The following is a 26,624-nucleotide window of genomic DNA, read 5'->3' as shown; positions in this document are numbered from 1 at the left end:
AGCGGCCAGGCCACTTCTTGTATTTGCCATTATTCTTCTTGCTCCCGGGAAGTTCGACTTCCCATGGATGAAAACTAACCAAACTTTGCACAAAGGTCCAGTCCCATGCCAAACGTCTTTGACACAAATTTGGGGCCAATAGTCCTAACGGTGGCACTACAGCGACCGTCTAAAGTTTAAAACTTAAAAAATTCATAAAAAATCAGGCATACGTGCTACGGCTTTGCAACTTAGGTGCAACAACCTATGGCCAATTATGAAGTCTAAAGACCGCAAAACTGCAAAAACGAATTAAACCCTACTCCTCCCACATTTCTTCTTCAAACGACACCAAACTTCAGCATCTGCATCGTTAGACTGTTCTACACAAAAGTATCAAACCAGATTTTCGATCGGTCAAAAATTTAGCCCACGGTGCATCAAAACGTTGAATTCTGGCCCCGTGTATAGCCTAATTACCTTAATTACCTTTGGCAATTAGGTTGTATTTGTGATGTCATCAGTCAGTCAAGCAATTGTGATGCCATCACTGATGTCACTCGAGCAATTGTGATGTCATAATAGCTTAAAGCCTTGAGACTTGCCCAGCCACGACCCATTGCTGCGCAGCAGCCACTTTTTTGGCGCGTAATAACCCCCACAATTTCTGCGCCACATAGACATGTCTGAACTCAAAACATGCGGCTTATTGAGGACAGGTGTGCTATGACTTTTCTAAGGGTTTGGTCAAGCGGTTTGGCACTTCTTTTGAATGGACCCAGACCCGGCCGGGTCCGGGTCGGAACCTCGGGTATTCGGGGGGTCGGGCATACCCGAAGACCTCTAGCTCAAAGCCTTGAGACTTGCCCGGCCACGACCCATTGCTGCGCAGCAGCTATAATTATTATTATGATACTAGGCATGTCGCGCGCTACGCGCGCTCAATTCCTGGGCTCGCCCACTATGCGGGCTCGCTAGCCTGCAACTCGCCAAGCTGGCCCTGCAGCTCGCATACGCAGCTCGTCACTCAAATGAATAACTCATTAACTCAAATCAACTCTCAATAACTGTCAAACTATTCATCATTCATCTAGTTTGACAGTTATTGAGAGTTGATTTGAGTTAATGAGTTATTAATTTGAGTTAGTGTGGACCAGTGATGTCACTGGTCCACACTTTAACACTCAATAACTGTCAAATTAAATGACAGACTTCAAAACCGTTTACAGTTTTCTGATATACTACTGATGTTCTAATGATACAAAGCTGGTTGAAAATGGGCGGAGTGTTCCTTTAAGTTTACATCATGCCGACATCAGTCTTATGACATCACTGATGACATCATCAGTGATGTCACAATGCCTCCTATGACATCATCACTGGGACAAAATTTAAACGTTGCCCACTTGCTCCCTTTTATAATAAGATAATTGTAAACCTATGGCCAAATCATGGGAGGTGTGATGTTTTTGGTAATGGAGTGAATACGCCCTCTTGTGGGGATATTAGGATATAACACGTTAGGCATGCTTCTCTGCTGCCTGGCGTGCTGTACTCGTACTGCCATACCATACGTCTCACTAAAAAAAGCTAATGTAGTCTTATCTCAATCAAAACCTGTCATTTTGTTACATTCGTGTGTGTCGCCCTGCCACTAGGCTATTAAATCGCCGTGGTTTATAGAATTAATTACTATGCTATGCTATTCTTCCTCACCTGTGGAGGGCAGCAGCATGTCTGACTTGCGTCTAGTGAGTGTCAAATTTCATTTGAAGAAGAGTGGCCCAGGGCAGGCTAGAGTGACAGTACAGCAACTTAGCTGCAGTAGTTATCCAAAAGTGTTTGAACGCTTCAAGGAGCGTTTGTGGACTACGATCCATCGTCAGATTGCCTTTATAGATACTTGGCAACCCGGCAACGTTACGGATCCCAGACCTTTGCTATTTGACAAGAACTGGTTAGCTAGCGTTAGCTGGCTAGCTAGTGAGCTCACGGAAAGTAACGTCAAGGCTTGTTTTAGTTATGTCTGCGGCCGGAGACTTCGGGAACCCTCTAAGGAAATTTAAATTGGTCTTTCTTGGAGAACAGAGTGGTAAGTTTGACGGTAATTTATGTCTCTCGGATGCCGAATCTGAAATGCTGAATTTGATATGTTCCTGTCGGGTGATTAACGTTAACCAGCTAGCTAGCTAGCTGCGTAACGTTAAACTTCAATGGCATTCCGACAACGTCAGCGAGTGCAAGCTACATGTTTAGCTACATGTAACAACTACTTGGACACACTTGGGAACCCCGTTTCCACATAGAAAACAGTGTTATTTGTGTTAGCTTTAACGTAGTAATCATAATCATATTTTTAAATAATTTGCTATTTTGGCCATGTAGCCGACAGGTGACAGTATTTGTGTAGTTCGGCTTCCTCATTCAGAGGATTTAGCGTTAGGATTATGCCATCAATCTCGGTTAAAGTCCATAAATAACGTGGCCTACTGCACTGATTACAGGCACCATAAAGGACTTTGCCTAGGGGACTGTGGAGAAGGGATGTATCCCCTTTACAAAGCTGCTGGGTGGCATTCCTACACTATGCCTTGTCATTTTCCCTTTTCCAGCCAAACTGAAGCGTTTCTGCTTGCTGATGAGGGGAGGGCATGGGGAGCAGTTGCTTGGCTGTATAATAAGAAATTCTGTAGTATATTGACCCATATTTAAAATGTATTTACTTCTATGTTAGGTGGAGTTATTCACTGTTAGCTGTGTGTTCATTTGTTTTTTGTTTTTGTTTTAGCGCGGGGGGGGGGGTTATTAGATAGGACAGGGGGGGACAGGAAAGGTGGGGAGAGAGAGGGGATGCCATGCGGCAAAGGACCACCGGTCGGATCGGATTTGAACCTAGGTCGGGAAAGTGTCAGGTTTAACTGATGATAAACTGCATTACTGTGGAGAATGGGTGTGACAACAAAGTGCTATTTGTTACGGGGCTGGTTGCATCATAGTCAAACAATATTCTCCCAGACTTTGTTAGTTTGAAGGTGTTGCCTTGCCTCATTTACCAGTAATTAATATTCATTTACATATTGGGAACGTTTAAACCCATAGCTACAACTAGCTTCAAGAGTGTTTGTCAGACAGTCTGGGTCAGTTGCGGTTCCCTGTAGCTTTGTAAACACAGCAGTGCAGTTTGGCCATGTCATCATCACTTAGTTGCAATACAATGTAACTGATAATGTAACTTAAGCTCAGCAAAACAATCCTAGGCTGGAGGGAGGGCCAGGCTAAGGCTAGGCCCTGCCAGGCTGCTTAAAGAGCCTGTATGATGAGAGCATTTGTACTGTGGTCTTAATCGATAAGCAGAAAGGCATGTTTTTATGATCAATACCATGGTTCAGCAAGATTATTTTTTTTACCCTTCCTCAGTCGTCCAGGGTTGCTCTGGAAAGTATGCAGGGTTAGCATGGTTACAGGTAGTTGACTTGACTACTGTAGTACTGTAGGTCCTTAAAAAAGGGTCTCACAACCTTGCTGTCTGCACTTAGCCTAATGTTGCTTATTATTGTTTGTGGCTTGATGGATCTTACAATACGTCATTCTTTGTCACTGTGGTGTGTGCCTACATTTCATATTGCCAGCAAGGTCATAAATGAGGCAAACATACAAGGTGTCTAAATGATGCTGTCGGGAAAGTAAGTAATATGCAACTTGGCAGAGATTGACTACTAACCCCAGCATCCCATCTAGATGTGACTAGATAGGAGGAAGAGGGAGGGATCACCTCAGTGGGAGGGATACACACTGGCTACGCTATTTTGGATTATGTTGAACAACTGTGCTTACAGTTCACTTCAACAAACTCCCTGTCTGTGAATGTTGATATGATTAATTTCTTCCTTCACATTTATTCACTTATTGTGAATCAAGTCTCATATTCGGCCTGTGGTACTGTTTGCTTCATATTGAATTTATTTTCTATTAACATGTCAAATATTGCCAAATCTACTCAATGATGGTTATTTTGAACATCAACCTATTATTACCCTACAGTTGAGATGTGTGATGGTTGCACTTGTCTTACTGGTTGTTTGTTTTTGTTTTCTCCCAGTGGGAAAGACTTCGCTGATTACCAGGTTCATGTATGACAGCTTTGACAACACTTATCAGGTGAGACTCACATCACCCCACGTTTTAACCCTCATTAATTTATCTGAATACTGTTCCTGTCACTCTCAGATGTTAACTGACTGAAAAAGGTTATGCACTATCTCTTAACTATTTTATTTGATACTCATTTTCAGGCCACAATAGGAATAGATTTCTTGTCGAAAACCATGTACCTTGAAGACAGAACAGTAAGTTTTATCTTTTACTCCTACTGCTTTTTAATCAATCCCTCATGATTGTTGTTCAATCTTTTCCAGTTGGTAGAACGATATTTCTTCAGTGATGTTCTTTCTTACACACAGACACACTCACACACAAGTTTGTGCCGTCTTCTAACTGTGGAGCACCCGGGCCATCTTCCCTTGTTTCTTTCCTCAACATAAATGTTCTTCCTTCTCTTTTCTCCTCCTCCATCTAATTCACTTCATTCCTATGTTGAAATTAAACACCTTACTTGATCAAGAGAGGAGGGTTGATGACAAGTGAAGGGCGATTTAGTTTTTTCTTTTTTGTTTAGTTTCCCCTCACCCAGGCGCAGGCAGTTCACTCTCTGATGGTCATTCACTACCTGCATGCCATGCACCTGTCTGCTCTCTCTCGCTCTCTCGCTCTGTCTCCCTCTTTCCCATTTGTGTGACTTCAGTCCACTCTATTTTTGATTTTCCTCACTATAATTTTTCTAATTTCTGACATTGGTTCTTCTCATTTTCTTGTCATCCCCCTGCTTTTTTTCTGTTCCTCTTCTTTTATTTCTCCCATCCCCCTCCACAGATCAGGTTGCAGCTGTGGGACACGGCGGGGCAGGAGCGTTTCCGTAGCCTCATCCCAAGTTACATCCGAGACTCTGCTGCTGCTGTCGTCGTGTACGACATCACAAGTAGGTAGACGGACCCACGCAGTCACGCACTCTTACCTGCTCTTCCCACGATAAAGGTGCCATCTTTGTCTTGTCCTCTGTCACATATATTTTCTGGTGATTTTTGAGAAAGAAATGACAGATAAAATCCACTTCTCTTGAACTACTAAAATGCTAACTACGGCTAACAAATGTTGGTTGCATACTGTGATGGGCATGTTTTCACATGCTGTTTTGGAGAGTTTGCAGAGCAGACTGGTGCACAGCAACTCTGACATTTTCAAAATAATTTTGTGTTTTTGACATCTCAAATATGGCATTTTGTGAGCCTGAACCAATCCACTTTTTACAATTGTGTCAACATTACAACAGACAGAAAGATATGTCAATGACAACGACATTTTCATTGATAAGTGATGACAGGCCGAGTTGAGGCACACACACCGCGCTCATTTGAGCTGCCAGCGTCTTTCTGCAATTTATTCTCTATGTAAGGACGCGCTAGCGTGATCCTCTTTCAAGGAACGCACCTGGCGTTTAAACGCTGGTGGGCTCTTCTCCTCCCAGAGGGATCTTCAACCTCCGCTGCTCCCAGAATTGGCAATAATCTGGCTTTCATGTTCACAGTGAACAACAAACAGACGAAACCAGCTGGCTACCATCCGTGTGATCGTTAGGGCTGTCACTTTTCATTCGAAATTCGAATGCAACTTCGAATGTGGGGGAGGGGTTCGTGTTCGATATGTAAATTGACTGTTCGATTTTTTTTTTTTTTTTTTTTTTTATGAACCAAAATTAACCAACTGCTGCTTGCTGGTAATGTTAATCCCATGTCAGAAAAAGTCTCTAGATTTGTCGCGTTAGTCTCTTCTGAGAAAGATTGACTCCAGGGTCTGAAAAGTTGTCTCGAGTTGGATGCAGCCAAGTTTGTGAGGCAGTGTTGTGACTGTGAGCGTCCAAGCTAACACGTCGGACTGATGCCCGGTGGCCTGGCCTGAATTTTTTTTTTTTTTTTTTTTTATTAACCAAAAAACTTCGAATATATTCGAACGAATTTCGGGCAATTAAAGTTCGTTCGAACTTTATTTTGGGAAAAAGTGACAGCCCTAGTGATCGTTGTGTCCTAAACCGTACTGCACGCGACTGCAGGGGCAAACAAAACAAAGCACACAAAAAACGCTCCGTGCACTGTGTTTTGTTCACAATGGAAGCGCTCTCAACATGATTTCCATAGCATTCTTACTGAAAAAAGCGTGTTTGGTGTGAACGCCGCCTTAACATTTCTGCTGGCAAACAGTGAGGAGGACCTGGCCTTCACCTTTCCCTTGCTTGTGGTTAGAACTCAATTTGTTTCAACCTATTATAATTGTCTTTCTGCCTGTGAGGCTGCAGCTTTAGGACAATGTCGCCGTTTTGGGACACTCTTACCCCTATGGCTATCATAGTACTTGATTCATATGTGAGTGCAGTCCCTGCCCCCCCCCCCCCCCACTACCATCTTCCCTTTTGAAAAGTTTCTGAAGAAGTAAAAAAAAAAAAAAAAAAAACTAGAATATCTACATTTCCTACTGAAAATGTAATTGTGCTTGCTGTCCTCGCCATGCACCGCCTGCCTTGCAAGGTCCCTGCCCATGCAATTAGGGGGACTAAGTAGTTATGGGCGGACCTATGTGAGTAGCAGCGGGGAGGAGTGTAGGAGCCAAGGAATCCAGGGGTTGAGAATTTCGATTGTAGATGTTCAGAAGTTATGGGCCAAAACGTGAAGAGGACTGTTATAGCACCACCATCAGGTCAATAGGAGTATTTTTTTTAGATCACAACAATGAATAAAAGTGGGGCGAGCCAAGGAAACCAGAGAAAAAATCATTTTGATTATAGAAGCTACGGTTATAAAGTTATGGACCAAAATGTAAAGATGGCTGTTATAGCGCCACCGTCAGGTCAATTGGTGTAATTTTTTAGGCCAGAGTAGAAGAGTACTCTATGAACATATGGACCAAATTTGGGAACAGTCGCTCTTATGGTTTGTGAGCTACAGCTACTTGATGTTGCTACAGCGCCCGCTATAGGCGAAATGACACAATATTTTTCCAATCAGCTCAAAGCTATTTTCACACATGAACTCCGGATCAGGGGAGGGTTGCTCCCCACTGAGCCTGCCCCGGATGATACGTGAAGTGTACCCTTTCACACATGAGGCATGTTGCATTCTCACATGAGTAGCACCTTCACAGAGTTTGTAAAGTAGAGAGGGGGCGGGGGTGGGGGAATTTGGGCATGACCACACAATGGGGAGTTGTGAAAACTAAAAATACATAATGGGCGATAACTGCCTAACGTTCACGGCATATAATCGTTTGCGCATAACGTTAGTAATTAATTAAACAACCCTACAACTCACGCCCAGATGCATCGATTTCCTCGAGTCGCAAGCACTACAAACAAAACAGGTCTTTGCCATGTTCAGTCCTAAAATGCATCAAAGCTACTAGAATTATACAGAATACAGGAAGCTAGCGTTTTTACCTTCAAAATAAAACAAATGTTGTATTACTTAGTAACAAAAAATCAGAATGTCGACTCACTACGGGTTAAAATTGACTTTTCGAAGGGAGCAGATATTCTTCCAGTTTATCTCCGTTCTGTATCTTTCGAAACACACACAAAAAAACATTACACGTGCATTTACTTTATTTAATTGCCATTATTGCGAAGGTTATACCCGGAAGTTTTCGTTTTATACTGCCTGACTTGACGCTACTTGGAATTTGCGGTTCTGCCATTGAATCTTCACAAACGCTGTGTAAACGTTAAATCAAAGACATGAACGCAACCAGATCCAGATAGCCTACCTAGCGATGTCCAATACTGGGAAGCGGGACGACCCTCGCGTCCAAAAATGCTTATTAAATGTGTGTGCTGTGTGAAGCAGACATGAAATCAGATCAGAGCCATGAGCCTTTCAATCCAGCAATCCAGCAACTTGTTGGCTGTCGCACACGGAGCAGGTTTGAGCTTCATTTGGAAATCAAATGGCATGTGTTTTTTGCTCGCTCATTCACATCGACTATTTATATAATAATAATCTGTCACGATGTCTCTGTCCTCATGCACTCACGAGCTGACTACTTCACGGAGCTCTGGAGGGGGGGGGGACAATCCGCTCCTGCGACTACGGCTGGGGCTACACTTCCCTCCGGATAGGAGGAGGCTCCGCGGGAGCGCGCATGAGCCACATGCACACATTCACACATGACAGCCATCCGCATGGCCTCTAGATAACTCCTGAATTCCAAACATGTGTGAAAGCAGCTCAAGAGTACATCCCTACACACCTGTACGAAGTTTGGTTCGCATCGGACGTTGTGTTCCGGAGTTATGGTGATTTTTGTGAAATAGGCCCCACCCACAGAACTTTGGAAGTCAATTATATCGCAACGGTGTGTTTTTTTCAAAAACCGCAAAATCAGACTTGTGCAGGACAGTACCCACATGATGTCTGCTTTGGTTTGGTGAAGATTTCAAGGAGGAATCGCAAAAAAACTGTTTTGGACAAAATTCAAAATGGGCGGAAAATCTAGTCCGACGGAAATGGGCGTGGCCTAAATCAGTAGATGCGGAAGGACCCAAGGAATCCAGGGAAAAAATAAGTTTGATTGGGGACTCTACGGTCCAAAAGTTATGGACCAAAACGTAAAGAGGGCTGTTATAGCGCCACCATCAGGTCAATTCGTGTAATTTTTGGGGGGATAGTAAAAGGCCCTTCTGTGAATTTCCCTACCAAGTTTACGTCCCAGCAGCTACCCACGGTCAGCCCTCTTAAGTGCCTTTTAAACATGTTATCTTGATCATGTCCTGCTAGAGAGAACAGGATATTTTCAGGTTTTGCCTTTCTAAACATGAGGGGTCTTTGTTAAGAAACAACTGGATATGAGCCGTTTTTTCTGCCAGTGGGCGGCGGGGGGGGGGGGGGGGGGGGCACGGTAGCATCTATCAAAAACAAGAAATGTGATAGGAAACAGCTTTAGCGAATTTGTAACCAAACAAAAACAAATCAAGTCATATCTGGTGGTTTTAGTACACATGTTATTTATTTTTGCCTTAGAAGTCGTTAAATTATTTCCATGTGTTAAGTGCTTGTTATGTCCTGTAGTGTTGAATGTCCCTCGCGCACACACGCGCTCATACACGCACACACTCATTCATTCCATTTTGCCTCACTCTAAGGACCACAATGGAAATAAGCCCTCGGGCTTTGTTGTGTTTTATTCCTTTTGTCTCTAATGATATGGTTGTACCCTGTATTTCTCATGTTCGTTGATTCAATAAAGTATTCAATCAATCAATCAATCAATCTGACTAGTTTTAAATTTATTTCTCCCCACAAAAGTTTGATAGCCTATCAGTCAGTCAGCTCCTATCCTCTCCACAGTGTGGATGCAGTCACACAACACTGCCTGCTTGACAAATCTGGAGACTTCAAAAAACATGTTTTAACGGAGTCCATTGACAACGAGGGGTGGCAATGTGCCAAAAATGCCTTTGTAAAGCCGCACAGTCAAAATAGTGGTCGGACTGTCGTCAATCACTGTGTGTCAATCCGCAGACAAACAGGCAGATAGAGCGGCACGCATTACGCAAAAAGTGTCAGAATCTCGGCTGCTCTTTGTGATAGTTGTTTCATTTGCTTCAGTCATCCTGCTGCCTCGTATTCTCAGGAGAGCGCGTTTCTGCTCCACTTTTCTTCCCCGCTGCCTCTCTGCAGTCAAGCCAGCCCTCACCTCGGAAAGCACGGTCATTCTAGCCCCCACTTAACAATTCAAGCCGTTTTTGCAACACTTGAGGAAACCGTGAGTTTGCTCTTTGATATAAGCGATTGCCCGAACGATTCATTAATTAATAAACTAGCGAACGTGAAGTGAGTCACGAAGAGCCACACCTGCCCACTACGGATATGCGGATAATAACCTGCCAGCTGTTTAACATGAGCTGCGATTGCGTGGAAGCGGATCTTATACCGGCGGTCGAGGTAGATAAGATACGGAGTCGCGGGAGTGCGCATAGGCCGGCTAATTGTTGTTTAACATGCAGGCCAACCGGCTAGGTGCAGGTTATAATACGGATTCCACTGCATGTTAAGAAGTGGCTTTAGGGAAAGACAGGGTCACTCAATCCGCTGCTCCGGAACTACTCTGCCGGGACCGGGAGGCTCTGGCACGTGGAGGGACTGGGCTCTGTGGGTTGCTCCCTGTCCGGGCTCCTCCTACGTCTCACCAGGTCCAGGACCTGTGCGTTGCACCAGACTCCCCTGCTCCAAACATTTCATTCTGGTAAGATATTTCTTGGGCCGTGGTGGTACTGCAGGCTCCACTTGCGGCTTGAATGGCCCTCCTAAAAGGCCTCTCGTGGATTTGTTTGGCTTCTTCCTCACGGAAGACACAGGCTGGGGCGCTGGGGTGCCTGGAGTTTACAGGCACCTGGAGAAACCCAGATCCCACGTGAGAATCTTATTTGCTGACTTCTCCTCAGCCTTCAACAAGATGCAGCCTCACATCTTGATTGAGCGTCTTGCCTCTCATTTTAATTTGCCCGATCAGCTTTTATTGTTACTTTTGGACTTTTTAACGAACAGAATCCAGCAGGTTTTAGTGAATGGACACATGTCCAATTTATTGTTTTCAAGTACTGGCTCGGCCCAGGGTTGTGTTCTTTCTGCCCTGCTTTTTATTTTGTTCACAGACCTCTGCAGGTCCTTCCAGGAGGGCAGCTTCCTTGTGAAGTACTCTGATGTCACTGCCCTCCTGTCTCTTCTTGAGGGCTCAGAGTCTGATCATGGAGATGCCCTTCCTGCCTTTGTCAAATGGTGCAATGACAACTTCCTTGATCTTAATGTGGCCAAGACCAAGGAGTTAATTATTGACTTTAGGAAAAACTGTGACAAACCAAAAGCTAGCATCATACATGGTGTGGATGTTGAAATCGTAGAGACATACAAATATCTAGGAACTGTTCGACTCTCAACTCAAGTTCGAGGCGAACACAGAGTCTATTGTCAAGCGTGGTCAGCAAAGAATCCACTTAATGCGAAAACTCAGTTCCTTTCATGTCTGTGACACCATTCTTTGTAAAAAAAAAAATACCAATCTTTTATTGAAAGTCTTTTAACTTTTTCATTTATTTGCTGGTTCAACGTGTTGTCTGTGAAGGACAGGAATAGCCTAAACGCTATAGTCAAGGTCTGCTCCAGGATTATTGGAGTCCAGCAGAATAACCTGTGCTCCATCTGGGAGAAACGTGTGGTACAGAAGGCAAAAAAGATCATCAGACAATCTAGCCACATTTTGTCCAGTGAATTTGCTCTGATGCCCTCAGGCCGGCGCTACTATGCGCCCCCTAGGAGAACTAACCGGTACTCCAAGTCTTTCTTCCCTTCAGCTGTCAGGCTGTTAAACACAGAGTACCTAGTCATTTTAAATGAATGCCTTCACTTATATGAACAGGCTGTACATATCCTGTCTGTGACGAACAGGTTAGGCTCATTCATACATATATAGATATATATCTTTTATTTCTTATACATGTTCTCATGTCTTTACATATAGAAATATATGTATACTTTTTATTTCTTGTTCATGTTTATATGAGGCTGATCTGTTATCTCTGACATTATTTGTTTATGTTATGTCACGCTGTTACGTTACGTCCTGTCATGTCTGAAGTTTGTAGCTCGCTGTGAGCTTTTGAAGGTGTTGGGTAGGCTGTGAAACTGAATTGAAGGTGTTGGGTAGGCTGTGAAACTGAATTGAAGGTGTTGGGTAGGCTGTGCAACTGAATTGAAGGTGTTGGGTAGGCTGTGCAACTGAATTGAAGGTGTTGGGTAGGCTGTGAAACTGAATTGAAGGTGTTGGGTAGGCTGTGCAACTGAATTGAAGGTGTTGGGTAGGCTGTGAAACTGAATTGAAGGTGTTGGGTAGGCTGTGAAACTGAATTGAAGGTGTTGGGTAGGCTGTGAAACTGAATTGAAGGTGTTGGGTAGGCTGTGAAACTGAATTGAAGGTGTTGGGTAGGCTGTGAAACTGAATTGAAGGTGTTGGGTAGGCTGTGAAACTGAATTGCTCTTCTGGGATAAATAAAGTTGTCTGAATCTGAATCTGAATAACCCATACTGATCCCGGGTGCCGTCTACATTCCAGCTGTCAACTGTCTCTCCAGTGGTCACCAATCTATTCCTGGTTGTCACGTAGTCTATTCCTAGGAGTCACTGGCTAGGCCAGGCTAACTATAAAGAAAAAAAACATCACATGGATGCAACTGGGACGTATCATCAGTGATGTACAAGTTAATGGTAAAAAAAAACTTGCGCTTAATCGCGAATAGCCACTTGACCAAACCCTTAGAAAAGTCATACAGTAGCAACCCTTTACTCAATGAGCCGCACGTTTTGAGTTCTGGCATGTCTATGTGGTGTGAAAACTGTGGGAGTTATTACATCTGAAAAAAAGGCAGATATATACAGTATATATATATATATATATATATATATATATATATATATATATATATATATATATATATATATATATATATATAAATAATAAGTATGTCGGACTTTAAGATTGTGCCTTGCTTTTCAGCAAGCTTCACAGGAGCATTGACATCGATAAAAACATAGCTCAAAAGATGAACATTTGTGGATCTTCTCACATTTCAACATCAGACTTTTTCTAATGAGGCCTTTCTGTCAAGAGGTCATCGCTCCATCTAAGACCACAGAAACAGTCAAAAATTTTAGTATTTTATTTGAAGTCCTGGGGGTTTGAACTGTCTAGAGTTCTGGTTGTCACTCTGAACAACAGGTGGTCATGATTGGCTTCAAGGTCCGAGCAGGCCCAGACCAAACTCTAGACCTGAGATGATCACAGAGAGTTAGTCTGTGGCTGTGAGATCATCCCCAAATCACAATCGCATGAGCCAGACAGGCACTCAACTTGACAATGACTTCAAGTTAAACACCTGTTAACTCTGTTGTTTTAGGCACGGATGCAGTAATAATGTAATTCTTACAATATAATTAGCTAACTCTAATAGTCATGTGTTCAGCAGCTCCACTGTTATTTCCCTTTTTATTTTTCTATGCAGATGAAACAGTGCAAGTTACGATTTAACCAAATAATGTAATAACCCACTTTGTATCATTAATAATCTCAGTAATATAAGCACATTTCCTCAGAGATCTCCCATTTCCTCCTCTGGCAAAGCGCTCTGTTGTGACGCATTTTATGTCACAACGGAGCTGCGGTAATCTACTGGTGAGGCAGAATCTGCTCCGAAGGCGGCTGTTATAGTTTACTTTTTATTTTTTAAGTATGTGCACATCCATGGAGAATCGCATGGAGAGCCTTAACAAGCCTTAATGCCTTGCAGCTGGTGGGGACGGAGTTTCTGCAGGCAGCAGCAGGAGCATTTTTCTCAGTGAGGTAAACGGAAAGAGAAGGTAAAACACTGCACATGTGCTTACGTTACCGAGATTATATCTGATACAAAGTGGGTTGATTACCGGTAAAGCCATCCTTTAAACTGGTAACCATTCTCACCTCAAAACATTTAATTACAGGCCCCAGTTCCGTACAGTACCGGTCCAGTCAGTACAGACCTTTGTCTTGTGTTTTAAGTTGCTTTTCCAATTGAAAAAAATCCTGCTTACAACCCCCCCATCCCCCCATCGTCATCCCTCTTCTTGTTTCAGATGTCAACTCCTTCCAGCAAACCACAAAATGGATTGACGATGTGAGAACGGAGAGAGGAAGTGATGTCATCATCATGTTGGTGGGAAACAAGACAGACCTTGCAGACAAAAGGTAGTCTGTTCTTGTCTCTGTCTCTGCAGAAGTGGTGCTGGGCTCTCTCCGTGGGAGCATACTAATGAAGTCATTGATTGTTACCCGCTGGCCGGTCAATACTCCGCACCTCAGCGCCTCCTGAGGCAGCGTGAGCTCGGTCAATACTCTGCTCCTCAGTGCCTCCTGAGGCAGCATGAGCTCAGTGCCACAATCTACGCCCTTTGTGGAGCTGTGATTTACCAAGCTTTCTTACATAACCGATGCCCCTCTTCCTCTCCCTTTCTCCCCACATTGTTTAAATCTATAGACAGGGTTCCTACGCAGTATGGGAACAGTATGGAACTTCATTTTAGTATTTTCCAGGTCTGGAAAAGTATGGAAACAGGAAAAGAGAGTATGGAAAAAATATGTGTTTCCAGACTATATTGTGACTATCACTGACTATTCGGTTTTCTAAAATATAAAATTCAGAATACTTTTTTTTATTAAAAAATAATACAAGTAAGTGTTTTTTAATGGCGTTTGCAGCAGACAGCCAGCACAGGCAAAATCGGGGCCTCACATTCACGTTAGGGGTGGGCGATATGGCGAAAATATCATATCATAGATTCATATGATTTTTTTCAGGCAGGATCATGATCCACGATCTTATCACGATTCTTTTTCCTATTGGTTTTTAAGACTATTTTGCAAGTTACTGAACAGTACAAGTACATCCACACTAATTTCAGGGTTCGTACGGTCATGAAAAACCTGGAAAAGTCCAATTTAAAATACAATTCCCAGGCCCTGGAAAAGTTGTAGAAAAAGTTTGGGAAAAGTCATGGAAATTTGTTTCATAAATATTTTTTACACTGTTTACAATAATTCATGTTTGGGGTTCCCAAACTTTTTCATCTTGGGACCCAAAAGATAAATTGTGTGTCTCCCTGGGACCCAAACAAACAATACTCTAATGAGTTGCCATGACGACTAGTTGGCGACCCACCCCCCACACGTCCACGACCCAAATTGGGTACCGACCCATAGTTTGGGAAACACGAAGAAATAACGATCACAAGCAGGCATGCGCTCAATAACGTTAGCTGAAAACTAGTTTGGTGGTGGCCTGACCGACACAGGAGGCAGGCAGACTAGCCGCTTGGTTCATGGAGAAATAGGCTGCATCATGCTTACATCATGTCATGGGCAACTGCAACAGAGCGCCCGGGCCAAGCAAAATGCAGGTTGTGTTGGCGCAAAACAATCAATATTTTCAACATGAGAGAGGCGCAGCATTAACGAGCCACGCTCGTTAATATTATTATTATTATTTAACTCGTTCAAAGATGCTAGCCTGCTACGTTAAGTGTGTGTGTCTGTGTTCACATCACAAGTCAAACCAACTCCGCCTCTGTGTTGTGAAAGGCGGGGGGACTTTGGAGTCGTCTTTACATAGAAATGCAACTGATAGAATGTGCACTGTATGTAGCGCAATTCTAACGATCAATTCTAATCGTTAACAATCTAAGATCGTCATATCGCCCACCTCTACTTCACGTGGGTGTGACCCACCTATTTAATTCAAGGTACTCCGCTGCAGTATGAACAAATTGGTTGCATTTGCCCACAACATCCCTGAATTATTATTTGACTTTATTTATAGTTATTTGTTAAAGTGTTTACAAGTAAGTTTTATGTTTACTCAATCTAACAGCCAATGAAGCAAAGTCAATGGGCTTTACTTTTCTTTTCTAGTTCTCTATTAAATTGTACATGAATATCCCTTCTGTATAAGAGGTTGGAGGTACATTATGTTACTGTACTGTAGTAAGAGGTTGGAGGTATACATTATGTTACTGTACTGTAGTAAGAGGTTGGAGGTATACATTATGTTACTGTACTGTAGTAAGAGGTTGGAGGTATACATTATGTTACTGTACTGTAGTAAGAGGTTGGAGGTATACATTATGTTACTGTACTGTAGTAAGAGGTTGGAGGTATACATTATGTTACTGTACTGTAGTAAGAGGTTGGAGGTATACATTATGTTACTGTACTGTAGTAAGAGGTTGGAGGTAGGGGTGCACCGATCACGTTTTTTGCCACCGATTGCCGATCGCCTATGGGAAATATCTGCCCAACCGATGGCTGCATTCCGAGGACAAATATGGTCTGAAAAATCTACAGAGAACACTGGAAATTTGAGTATGGAAAAGTATGGAATTTTGAAAAGGAAAATGTATAGAGACCCTGTGTAGAGACTTAAAATCTTAGATTAAGCTGACAAGTAAAGTGGTGTGGTTCAGCAGTGAGGTGTGATAATATGATCTCAAAGTGTCTTGTGATCCATTCTATCCAACTGTGTAATGCAGTAATCTGTGCATTGTCTTTCACTGTGCTTCTAACCTCTTTATCTGCCGCAGGCAAGTATCTATTGAAGAGGGTGAGCGGAAAGCCAAAGAACTAAATGTAATGTTTATTGAGACTAGCGCTAAAGCGGGCTACAACGTAAAGCAGGTAAGCGTGCGTGTGAGTCGTGCTCTCCAGTCTTGCTGCAGATGCTGCCGCCTGGGCTCGCCTCCAGAGGGCGCCCATTACAAACAGAGGCCAGAGGCTAATGACAGATTTGTCCTACTCTGTTTTCATGTAAAAGTTCATTGGAGCATTCTCCTGTCCAAAACAGACATTGATTGAGTACATTGATGTCATTGTTCCTTTTAAGGTCCAAGTTGCGAGCCTTAGGACAAGAGCAAAGGTGGCAGTAGCAGAAGGAAGGGGCACGACTTGTTCATCCACTTCAACACACTCACACTGTTTTTTGTTTGTGTTGTTTTCTCGTCTTCTTGTGGGCGTGTGTGTCCTGCGTGGTGATGGTGTGTGGGCGTGTGTGTGGGCGTGTGTGTGTCCTGCGTGGTGATGCGTGGCTCATCACAGACAGATAACCACTGAGGAGGGCGAACAAAGAGCGAAAGACATGAATGTTCTGTTTATTGAAACGAGTGCAAAGACAGGCTACAATGTCAAACAGGTAGAGCGTGCACGTTTGTGTATGTGGTGTCCGTGTGCGTTTGTGTATGTGGTGTGCGTGTGCGTTTGTGTATGTGGTGTGCGTGTGCGTTTGTGTATGTGGTGTGTGTGTTTACAGTGCTCATGCTCTCTGCTGACAGCTTCCATCTCACACGCGTGTGCTTTGAACGTCGGCTTCCTCTGGACTAAGTGGGGTTTGTGGATTTGTTTAAAGACTCTCCCCCACCGGTCTTCAGTAATGATCTGTATTGGCCATCCTTTGATCTCCAAGCTCTAGTGGTGGGTCAGGGGTTTGCAAACCCACACTCCTCGCCCCCAGGATTCATTTGCTAATCTTATTGATTGGCGCAGTATCAGTGATTATTCTGTTGCGAAATCTGCATGTTATCAACTTTAAGTCTAGGGGACGCTTTTCACTATTTAGATGGGGATTGGCATGTAAAGCATCATCATACAGGCAAATACTGTTTGTTTGAATTCATATGAATTCATCAGTCATTTTTGATCAAGCAAGCTCTATCAATGGAAGGTCTCAGTAAGGCACAATCACATGCTCGATTCAAGCCACTTATATGATGCCGTAGCAGCCTGTGCACATTCTGCTGAACTCAAATCAATGGCAGGGGAAATGCATTGGGCTCCTTCCTCTGTGGGAGCATAATGCTGAATGTTGTGGTGAGAATGTGAACGCGCACAAGCCTGATTTCCTCTGGTTGTTTCTGTGCGGTTGGGAATGTGTTTGATGGGCTTCTCTTTTTCCCTGCAGCTGTTCCGGCGTGTGGCAGCCGCCCTGCCTGGCATGGACACCACACAGGACAAGAGCAGAGAAGACAGTATCCTTGCTCTACACGTCACATGTTGTCTGACCTCATGGATTATTACATGCAACTTGCCAGGCAGCCTATATACTGAGCTCCATGTGTTTGGACTGTAACTCACTGGATAACATCTTAATCTGTCTGTCTGAGTTGTTAGAGACCATGAACACAGGTAGTTGTTATAGCTGTTTATCCGATGTGGTTAAATCTATTTGGTTTGTCAAAGATCACTGTGTATGTGTACAGAAATTCAGAAAGGACATGGTCACAAAGTCTCACCATTTTTACAGGTTGTCTGAATGAAGCTTCAGTCAAATTACGATAAACCAAAATGCCTTTGATGATAACGCACAGACGCTCTCACAGTCCTAGAGTAGATGAGTGCAAGGAAATCTCATAGAACTCAATATAATTAGACCAATTGATATCAATTACAATTTATGTGTCCCTCTGTCTTACAAATGAATGTGCTACCTTTCCCCTATTCCTCTCACTGGCAAATGATTGTAAATGCACCAACATGTGTGTGTGGAAATGTGATCATAAGCTGTATAGGTATTCTATTCAAGTGTGAAATGATGCAGGAAAGAGACATCAAAAGATCATCTTCTGTCAAAGAATTCCATTTGTTTTTAAATCAAATGAGTCCCAAGGGATTTGTTTGCTATATGAGGTCACACTACACAAAGGCAGAAACAAGTGTTTGTGCTGGTATAGTAAAACATTGTCTTCATCTATCACTCCAAGCACTTACAAAAGCAAAGTGATATGTGACCTTTTAAGTCTGAACCATGTTCCAAATCCATTGTCTTCTATTGAAAATACATTGGAAAGTTTTTGTGTGTTAACTTGTAAGCCTAGAAAAGAAAATCTATTTTCCAATTTGATAGAATTTTCTAACATTTTCACAACATTGAATGCACATTTGAGAATTGCATTTCCCGATCTCTGAGGTTGCTCCTTAACTCCTACCCCCTTCAGTGATCGACATAAAACTGGAGAAGCCGGCAGAACAGCCCGCCAGCGAAGGAGGCTGCTCCTGCTAATACCGGCCTCTTTCATCACTCAATATTTCCCTTACTGGCTTCTTCTCAAACCCTTTTCTGTACTGTGCCCTTCACTCTGCCGGCTCTTCCCCCAGCCTGAATCTGTACTGTGCCCTTCACTCTGCCGGCTCTTCCCCCAGCCTGAATCTGTACTGTGCCCTTCACTCTGCCGGCTCTTCCCCCAGCCTGAATGAGAACACTACATCCGTTGTCCTTGCCGTTGTGGAAATCCACTCACTCATTAGGACGCCCTGAAAGTCATAAAATTCACTTAGGTATAGTATTCGTGTTTTACACACAATACATTGGTAATGACTCATGACCTCGTTGGGAGATGGTATTCACAGCTTGAGCTCAGCCTTCTTTCCTGAACTCTTATCAATATTTCAAATGGGTGAAGATGGTGGCAGGAGAAAAGCGTCATATGAGTCACATTGCTGCACATTGTAGCTGAATACAACTTTGGACCTGGGTTTGAAAATGAAAGCAAGCGATGATATCACTATGGATACCTGGGCCAGGAAAACGTGTGGTTCATGAAGTCAAATCAGGGTCTGCTGAAAAGTGAAAATGTTCAAACAAAGTTGCAATTGCTTTAAGCTTAAGGAGCACAATGTACAGTAGATGTACATTTGTTAATAGACAATACATAATTTCTGCTGTTGTAATGAAATGGCAAGTATTCATTAATGAATGGTTATTTTCAGCAAACGCTCTCCCTTTTGACTGTATAGGGAATAGTTACTATTCAATAGTACAGTATGTGGTAAAGGTTAGAAAGTTGTGTTGAAATGAATGAACATGATGTAAAAGAGCTGAATTTGGACTTGTAGACTACTCGCACAATGCAACTGAGGTTTGAGGTGGCAACAGAGAGCTTATTTTAAAGCAACTAGCTTCCCAGGGCGTGTTCCTCGCAGCAGAGCCACAGCTCTCCCACTGTGTACCAGCATGACGCAATAGAGCTCAACTGTCGTGACGTTTCTTGCCCCAGAAGTGAATTCCCCATTCATTTTCTCCATAGACATTTAGAAAAATCCTTAATAACGAGTTTTAATGCTTGAACCAAGACCACTAGTCTTCCAGAGAATCATGAGTGACCATAAAACATTTCACTTTCAGCAAAAACAAAAAATAAAAGCAGGCGGGGGGATGTTCGATCTTTTTTCCTGAATTTATTTTTTGTTTTGCTCAAAGTGAAATGTTTTCTGGTCACTCACGATTCTCTGGAAGACTGGTTGGTTGACTGATTGCTGATTGCTTGGTTCAAGCCTTAAAACTTGTTATATATATGGATTTTTTGACGTGTATGGAGAAAATGAATGGGGAATTCACTTCTGGGGCAAGAAACGTCACATGACTGTTGAGCTCTATGACTCAACAGCCTGAAACCACACCAACACACACCACTGCTTGGCAACTGCCAGGCAACAACACGACACCTACAAGGGCAACACTATCCCGACAACACTATCCACATCGCCGTCCTCTTACCTCTTTACACTTGTCCTTAGAGATGAGTAAGCTACCTTTACCTTGGCTGCCATTTTCTATTAACTTTTTTTGGGGGAGGGGGTAGATATTTACTTTTTTTTTCTCAAGACTATAATTATCATGGAGACAATAAATATTGCTTTGATGATTAGTGTGAGGAGAATATTTTCATATATTGAGTCATGATCATTACAAAAACAGCATAAACAGTAGACATGCCTTTTGGAGTTTATAGAGGGCTTCCTTGGCGTTGGGTTCACCTAGTTTTGTTTAAGTTTGGTATTGAGTTTTACCAACGTTTTGTCTGCTTGTTTGTTTTTTCTTTGATCTTTTGTTAGTGATTACTCTACATGTGTATTTAATCCACAATGACGTAATATTTATTTCTACTGGATTCATGTTTTCTTTTTTTTATGGCTGTTAATATCTTGTCTTATGGGATGAATCCTTGCTAATTAAATGTGCATCCATCTGGAGCACCTTTTAATATAATCCACACCAGGGAGCCCCTTCACCTCTCAATGCCCATTTGATGACACTGTACAGTGCAATTTCTCTGTGTGTGTGTGTGTGTATCCATCAGTTTTTATTGCATCGTACTCCTTAACGTTTATGTCTGGAATGGTTTCAAATGGAAGAATAAAAGCACAGTTGTCACTGCTGCTGGAGGTCATCAGTGTCTTATTGGCAGCTCTGTTTCAGTCAGAAACAAGACCGTAAGAGATGTCCTGGTTTACCAGTTCCCTGTTCTGTGGCGTACACCTCATAATGTACTTTTGATTGGTTTAGTATTCAGGAGTTTTCAAAGTCTGAGACTGTGGGCCTCCCCTCAGACAAAAAAGGAGCCCCCCCCCCCCAAGCTCAATTCCTGGATGCCTAAGGGATCATGATTATGTTCATCCCATAGACATGATAAGCCAAGATAGCCTGATATTGCTGTTTGGCACTTGAGACTACACCAAATAGGCTACATAAAAATGTCTGTCTGAAGCATTATTTGTTCTGACTGCATGGGAAAGTGGGGAAAACTGTCAAATTCCCCAAAACTAGGCAACTCTGAACTACTAGCAATCTGCAGCTCACCCACTGCGCAACACATTATGCAGCGTGGCCTGCAATAGCTTCACCCAGGAAGGATGATATCACGGATGACGTCATCACTGAAAGGACGGATCAGCGTGACGTCACTTGTCACCGTTTTTTTTACTCTGGGCTGGAACTCTCGCGGCAACTGTTGCCCCTGGCAACCTGTTTAATGCTCCTGATCGGGTGCTCCTTGGCAACGCAACCACAATGCTGCCTTGTGTTTGATTCTGTTAAAGAGAAGTTTACAAAAGCTTACTCAAATTGAGGACAGAGACATCTTACCTTTGATTTGTGAAGTTTAGTAGCTTTAATTCCATAATGGCTATAGATTACTACACAGCACTGGAAATAAACAGAAACGCAGCTGACGCAGATATCAAAAAGGCGTAAGTTGAGCCTAGCTAACGTCAACGTAGTGTGTCATTGACATTGCTGGTAATTTGAGCTTTGTGCACATAGCCCATTTATTGTGACTTGTAGCCTAACTATTTTCCAAAACAATGTAGATATCGACGTCTTGCGCTGAAGCATCATCCAAACAAGACCGGCAATCCTGGAAGCGCCGAGAAGTTCAGTCAACTGGCTGAAGCTTATGATGTGCTGAGCGACCGTAAGTCAAGAAAACCTTGAAAAGTTTGTTTTATTGCATTATTGAATGACTCAGTGGTGGTATAATCAATCATTGTGCCAGCAAATAAATGTCTCCAGTAGCCTATAACAGACTTGTGTGGCGGCAGCACCCTTCTCTCTCTCACACACACACACACACACACACTTTATTATTTATTTGTTTGTTTCCATCCCAAACACAACTTTTATTTTTTCATTTCACTTCCCAACAAAATAACAGACAGCTCAGCATCTTAACAGCAACTAGTGTTTGGTCATCTCTGACAGCAGTGTGCCACTTGTTTATAATTGAACTGTATAACTGTATTTTATGACAGCTCGAAAAAAAGCAATTTATGACAAGTTTGGAGAGGAGGGTCTAAAAGAAGGCATCCCATCGGAGTTTGGGGGAAATGGAGCTTGGTCATCTGGATCTGTCTACCATGGGAACCCAGACAAAACATTCAGACAGTTTTTTGGAGGTGACAACCCATTTGCAGGTATGAAAAACAGGCTAGACAGAAGCCTACGCTAGGCTATAGTTGTACAATTACACACATGTTGGTTTTCAGATTTCACATAACAGAATAATGATCTTTTCCCCCTTATTTTTATTTTTTACAAGACTTCTATATGAATGATGGGAATGAAGTGCCAGTTGGGTTTGGTGGCCTGCAAGGCAGAGGGGTGAAAACTCAAGATTCTCCTATAGAGAGAGATCTGCACTTGGCCCTGGATGACCTCTACCATGGATGCACCAAAAAGATCAAGATATCCCGTAGGGTAAGAGCTATGGAGGATAGCCATCCTTATCCTTGTTGAAATGCACCACTCTTGATTGCATTTGTTCAGACCAATTAACCAATTAATCAATAAACCGGCTCCTGAGAACAGCAGGGTCAGTGTACCATTTGAGTCCACTTGCCCTAACAGCCCACACCTGCTGTTCCAAACATGTGACCCCTGAATTAGAGCTACACTATATAATCCTTGTATGTCTTGTAGGCTATGTATTGTAACAAAAAGAAGAAAAAAGTTATACAGTACATTGACCTGTTTGTAAGTAGTTAGACCACATTAAACCCATGCTGGGGGGGGGGGGGGGGGGGGGAGGATTCATTTGGCTTCTTTTTAGAATGTCACATTCACATTTCACTGCCCCATTCGCTCATTTTGCTGAACAGGTGATGAATGAGGATGGATATACATCCAGCATTAAAGACAAGATACTGACTATTGTTGTGAAGCCTGGATGGAATGAAGGCACAAGTATAACTTTCCCCAAGGAGGGGGATCAGGTAAGAGAGCTATCCAATACAACACTAATGTAGAGGAGACTTGGGTCAGTTGTAGCAAGGGTCACTTAGACTTTCCCCAGTTTTACCCATAACTGTTAGCCCCCCCCCCCCCCCCCCCCCCCCTCCCCAATGTGGTCTAGATTAGAACAATCACAATGAATCAAAATCACCAATGGCATGGCTTGACATATCTCATGTGTTGTGGCTAGCCAGCAGTAAGGGAGGAAGCATAACAGCAATACAATAAGAACCCCAGACAGATCAGTTGTGTAGCAGAGCAAAAATATATTGAAAAATATATACAAAGTGTCCACACACGTCTGTCAAACTGGACCCTAGACCCAGCTCACTAACCAGCAGAAAGGAACAAAAACATGCGGCCTGAAGGGTCGGAATGGAGCACCTACAGGTTCTAGCCAGTGGTGTCCAATCATGAGGCATGAAGTCTGCAGGTTTTGCAGCAACTGAGTTCACCCATTAACACACCTTTAGGCAGAGACGGAGCAAGTAATTAGCTAATCAAATTGTGCAAGGGACTTGACCTATTGCCTCTGTGTCTTCCACTGTCCTGCCACTTGCTGTGTGGGAGTGCCTCAGCCGCTGCTTGTTAATCTGTCACATTTGCCTTTGTGGTCCAATAGAGAGCCAAAGGGAACGTCACTTCCTGCCTTTCTCCCTGTACCAGCGTCAGAAAAAATACAACGGTGGTGAACGGAGAGATACGTTACTTTGATGATTTTTTGATTGAATTGTGCCACGGGGATGTTAAATGAATGTATAGGCATGTTCAATTCTGTCAATTCAAAAGATAACTGTCAAGAAAGTCGCAGTTTGTCCTGACACTGAAACGTAAGGTTTAGTTTTGTGAATCAACTAGCCTACATCTCGTGTCGCCCATTATACATCACACCATCAACAACACTGGCGGGAGAGACGTCACTTATGCGACTGGTTGTGCGTAGTCTTTCTGATTTATAACTAATAGTGCCACAGTTTTGCCACAAACTGCGACTTTCTCGACTTGCAGTTATCTCTTACATTGACAAACATGACGTGTGTGTTCTCCCGTGGCACAATTCAAACGGGATCAAAAAGTTAGGGTATCGCTCCATTCACCACCAAGCAGGAAGTGACGTTCACTTTGGCTCTCTATGGGCTGCAGGGCTTGAATTGGACAGTAGCCTGTGGCGCTGTCATTGGTGCTGATTAACCAAACCCACTCTGGCCTCCTGGATCACTCTTTGCGTCTCTGCTCTCCATAATATACTGTAGTTACACATTCAACTGTCAATGTGCTGTAAGCTGTAGTAGGGGGAAGTGTAGCAAGTGCCCAGTATAGCATTTGTCAGAGCACCATGAGGAAGTTATGAAGGAGAAAGGAGAAACATGAAATAAATAATGAGAATTGGAGAACCTGAATTTGAGAAGTGTCAGAATGTGCATCTGTTTGTGCAGACATTGTAATAGTGCAAAAATAATTGGATAATAAACAACATAATAAGAGGCAGTGACAGTAGTGAGATTTGCAGGCACTTCTATTGGATTGTGAGGAGGAGTCCAGAGATTCTTCATTGCAGGTTTAGTGTTTGGAGGAATGTTCATTTTTGTTGTTATTTTTTCTGTGTCAGCAAGATTGAATCAATACGTTTGCAACAGACCGTTGAATTCTACTCCTTCAAAATAATTGCTCCAAGTCATATTTGAATTATATTTCAACAATAAATATTTGAGATGGTATTAATGAAGCATGACTGGATATTGATCTGCGCTGCTGCCCACAGAATGCAAGACTGGACACTTTTTATTTGCTGGACTATATGAGATAATGGGGAGGGGAATATACATGGGTGTGTAAAGAATATTTTTGGCAATCAGTGTTTCATTTTTCATAATTCAGTTTTATTTTATTTATTTTTTATTTTTTGAGTCATGCTTTTCCAGTAGATCACCTCATCACACAAAGTAGATCTCATTCCAATCCATTCTCTGTATGAAATAACCATGTAGTTGTGAGGGAATTAACTGGTCTCAGTCTACATCTAGCTGTTTAATCAAACAAATATTTTTGTTTGATCCGTAGAATTAAAATTCTCTTGTGTGTATAATTCAGTGTGGTCACTTTTTAACAAGCTATCGATACATGTAACCATTTAACAAGCAGTAATATAGACCCATTCAATCTAGAACAATAACTACTATATCAATAAACTATTGAGATACATTGTTTCATTCCTTTTATTCATTCATTTCAAAGCCCTACTTTAGGGGACAGAGCATGGCTACTTTGTGATTATTTCCCTGTGTTTTCCTTGTAGGGACCAAACAGCATCCCTGCAGACATTGTGTTTGTAGTGCGACAGAAGAGTCATGCCTGGTTTGTGAGACAACAGAATGACCTGGTGCACAAAGCCCAGATCTCTCTGGAGATGGTGAGTCAGGTTAATGTCTCCATCCACAATATAACTGCTCATTGGTTCATCATGTTTCTTGGTGTGTGTTTTTTATCCATCAAGAGATGCTTTTAGTAGAATAGACATGTATTATTCCCTTCCCCTCAGGCCTTGACTGGGTTCTCTGTGGATGTGGAGACACTAGATGGCAGGCTACTCAACATTCCCATCAATGACATTGTGCAGTGAGTGCTTTGCTATGTTTGGGGGGAAAGGGGAGGTTCAAATACAGGTCAAATTACATTACTCTATTATATGTTTCAATCTGATTAATTTGGCATTAATCACATAGCTACTATGAATAACCCAAAAGAAAACAGATCAGTAGATGTCTCATACAGCTGTGGCACGCAGTTATGGTCTCATACAGCTGTGGCATGTAGTTGAGCAAATTCATTTGCACTCTAATAAAGTGATTTGATGAATCCAGAACAGTGAACAGTGATTGTGAATATACTTTGGAATTAAAATAGACTAATTTACATCAGTGGGGTGAAAATCCCCTAGATTACAGGCTATGATCATAATGAGCTCAAACACTTTCTAAATAGTCCACTTAAATTGGGATATTTCTAACCATTTGTCTAACTCAAGTGAATCACACATGATGATGTATTCTGGGTTTGCACATTACCTTGAATCACCTATTTGTCTCTATGTTGTCACACCGCACCCAGCCCCACCTACAGTAAAGTGGTGACTGGAGAGGGAATGCCTCTGTCCCAGGAGCCTTCCCAGAGAGGAAACCTCATCATCACGTTTGACACCCAGTTCCCCCAGAAGCTCTCTGCTGAGAAGAAGCGTCTGATCAAACAAGCTCTATCTCACTCAACAAACAACCACAGCCCGATGTAAAATGCCAGCTATTTGTTTTTTATGTTTATCACAGACAAACATTTTATAAATCTGGCTGTTTTATAACTTGAGATTTAATAAAGTTACATTTATCATTGACGGTCATTGACACAATTTATTGTGGAA

The 26,624-nt window shown here is 42.6% G+C and overlaps 2 protein-coding genes across 2 annotated transcripts; both read left to right on the top strand.

The window, feature by feature from the left end:
• The first annotated feature begins 1,771 nt into the window (after window positions 1–1,771).
• LOC310782748 (ras-related protein Rab-6A) lies at window positions 1,772–20,862 on the top strand. The gene is made up of 8 exons (XM_083643483.1): window positions 1,772–2,071; window positions 4,079–4,137; window positions 4,272–4,325; window positions 4,909–5,014; window positions 13,740–13,851; window positions 16,239–16,332; window positions 17,609–17,675; window positions 18,642–20,862. The coding sequence occupies exons 1-8, from the start codon at window positions 2,002–2,004 to the stop codon at window positions 18,704–18,706; spliced, it is 627 nt and encodes a 208-aa protein (XP_083499609.1). The 5' UTR covers window positions 1,772–2,001; the 3' UTR covers window positions 18,707–20,862.
• Window positions 20,863–21,535: 673 nt separating this feature from the next.
• On the top strand, window positions 21,536–26,498 carry dnajb13 (DnaJ heat shock protein family (Hsp40) member B13; the record flags this gene model as incomplete). The annotated part of the gene is made up of 8 exons (XM_083639211.1): window positions 21,536–21,672; window positions 21,793–21,896; window positions 22,234–22,395; window positions 22,521–22,678; window positions 23,080–23,193; window positions 25,509–25,622; window positions 25,752–25,828; window positions 26,321–26,498. The coding sequence occupies exons 1-8, from the start codon at window positions 21,605–21,607 to the stop codon at window positions 26,496–26,498; spliced, it is 975 nt and encodes a 324-aa protein (XP_083495337.1). The 5' UTR covers window positions 21,536–21,604.
• Between the last annotated feature and the right edge of the window lie 126 nt (window positions 26,499–26,624).

This window comes from Poromitra crassiceps (genome assembly GCF_964638095.1).
Source record: "Poromitra crassiceps genome assembly, chromosome: 1".
Lineage (NCBI taxonomy): Eukaryota > Metazoa > Chordata > Actinopteri > Beryciformes > Melamphaidae > Poromitra > Poromitra crassiceps.
This window is presented reverse-complemented; position numbering and strand designations above follow the sequence as displayed.

Coding starts and splice junctions, on each gene's coding strand:
- LOC310782748 (XM_083643483.1), top strand. CDS start 2,002: ATGTCTGCGGCCGGAGACTTCGGGAACCCTCTAAGGAAATTTAAATTG. Junction 2,072..4,078: donor CTTTCTTGGAGAACAGAGTG/GTAAGTTTGACG, acceptor GTTTTCTCCCAG/TGGGAAAGACTTCGCTGATT. Junction 17,676..18,641: donor GGACAAGAGCAGAGAAGACA/GTATCCTTGCTC, acceptor TACCCCCTTCAG/TGATCGACATAAAACTGGAG.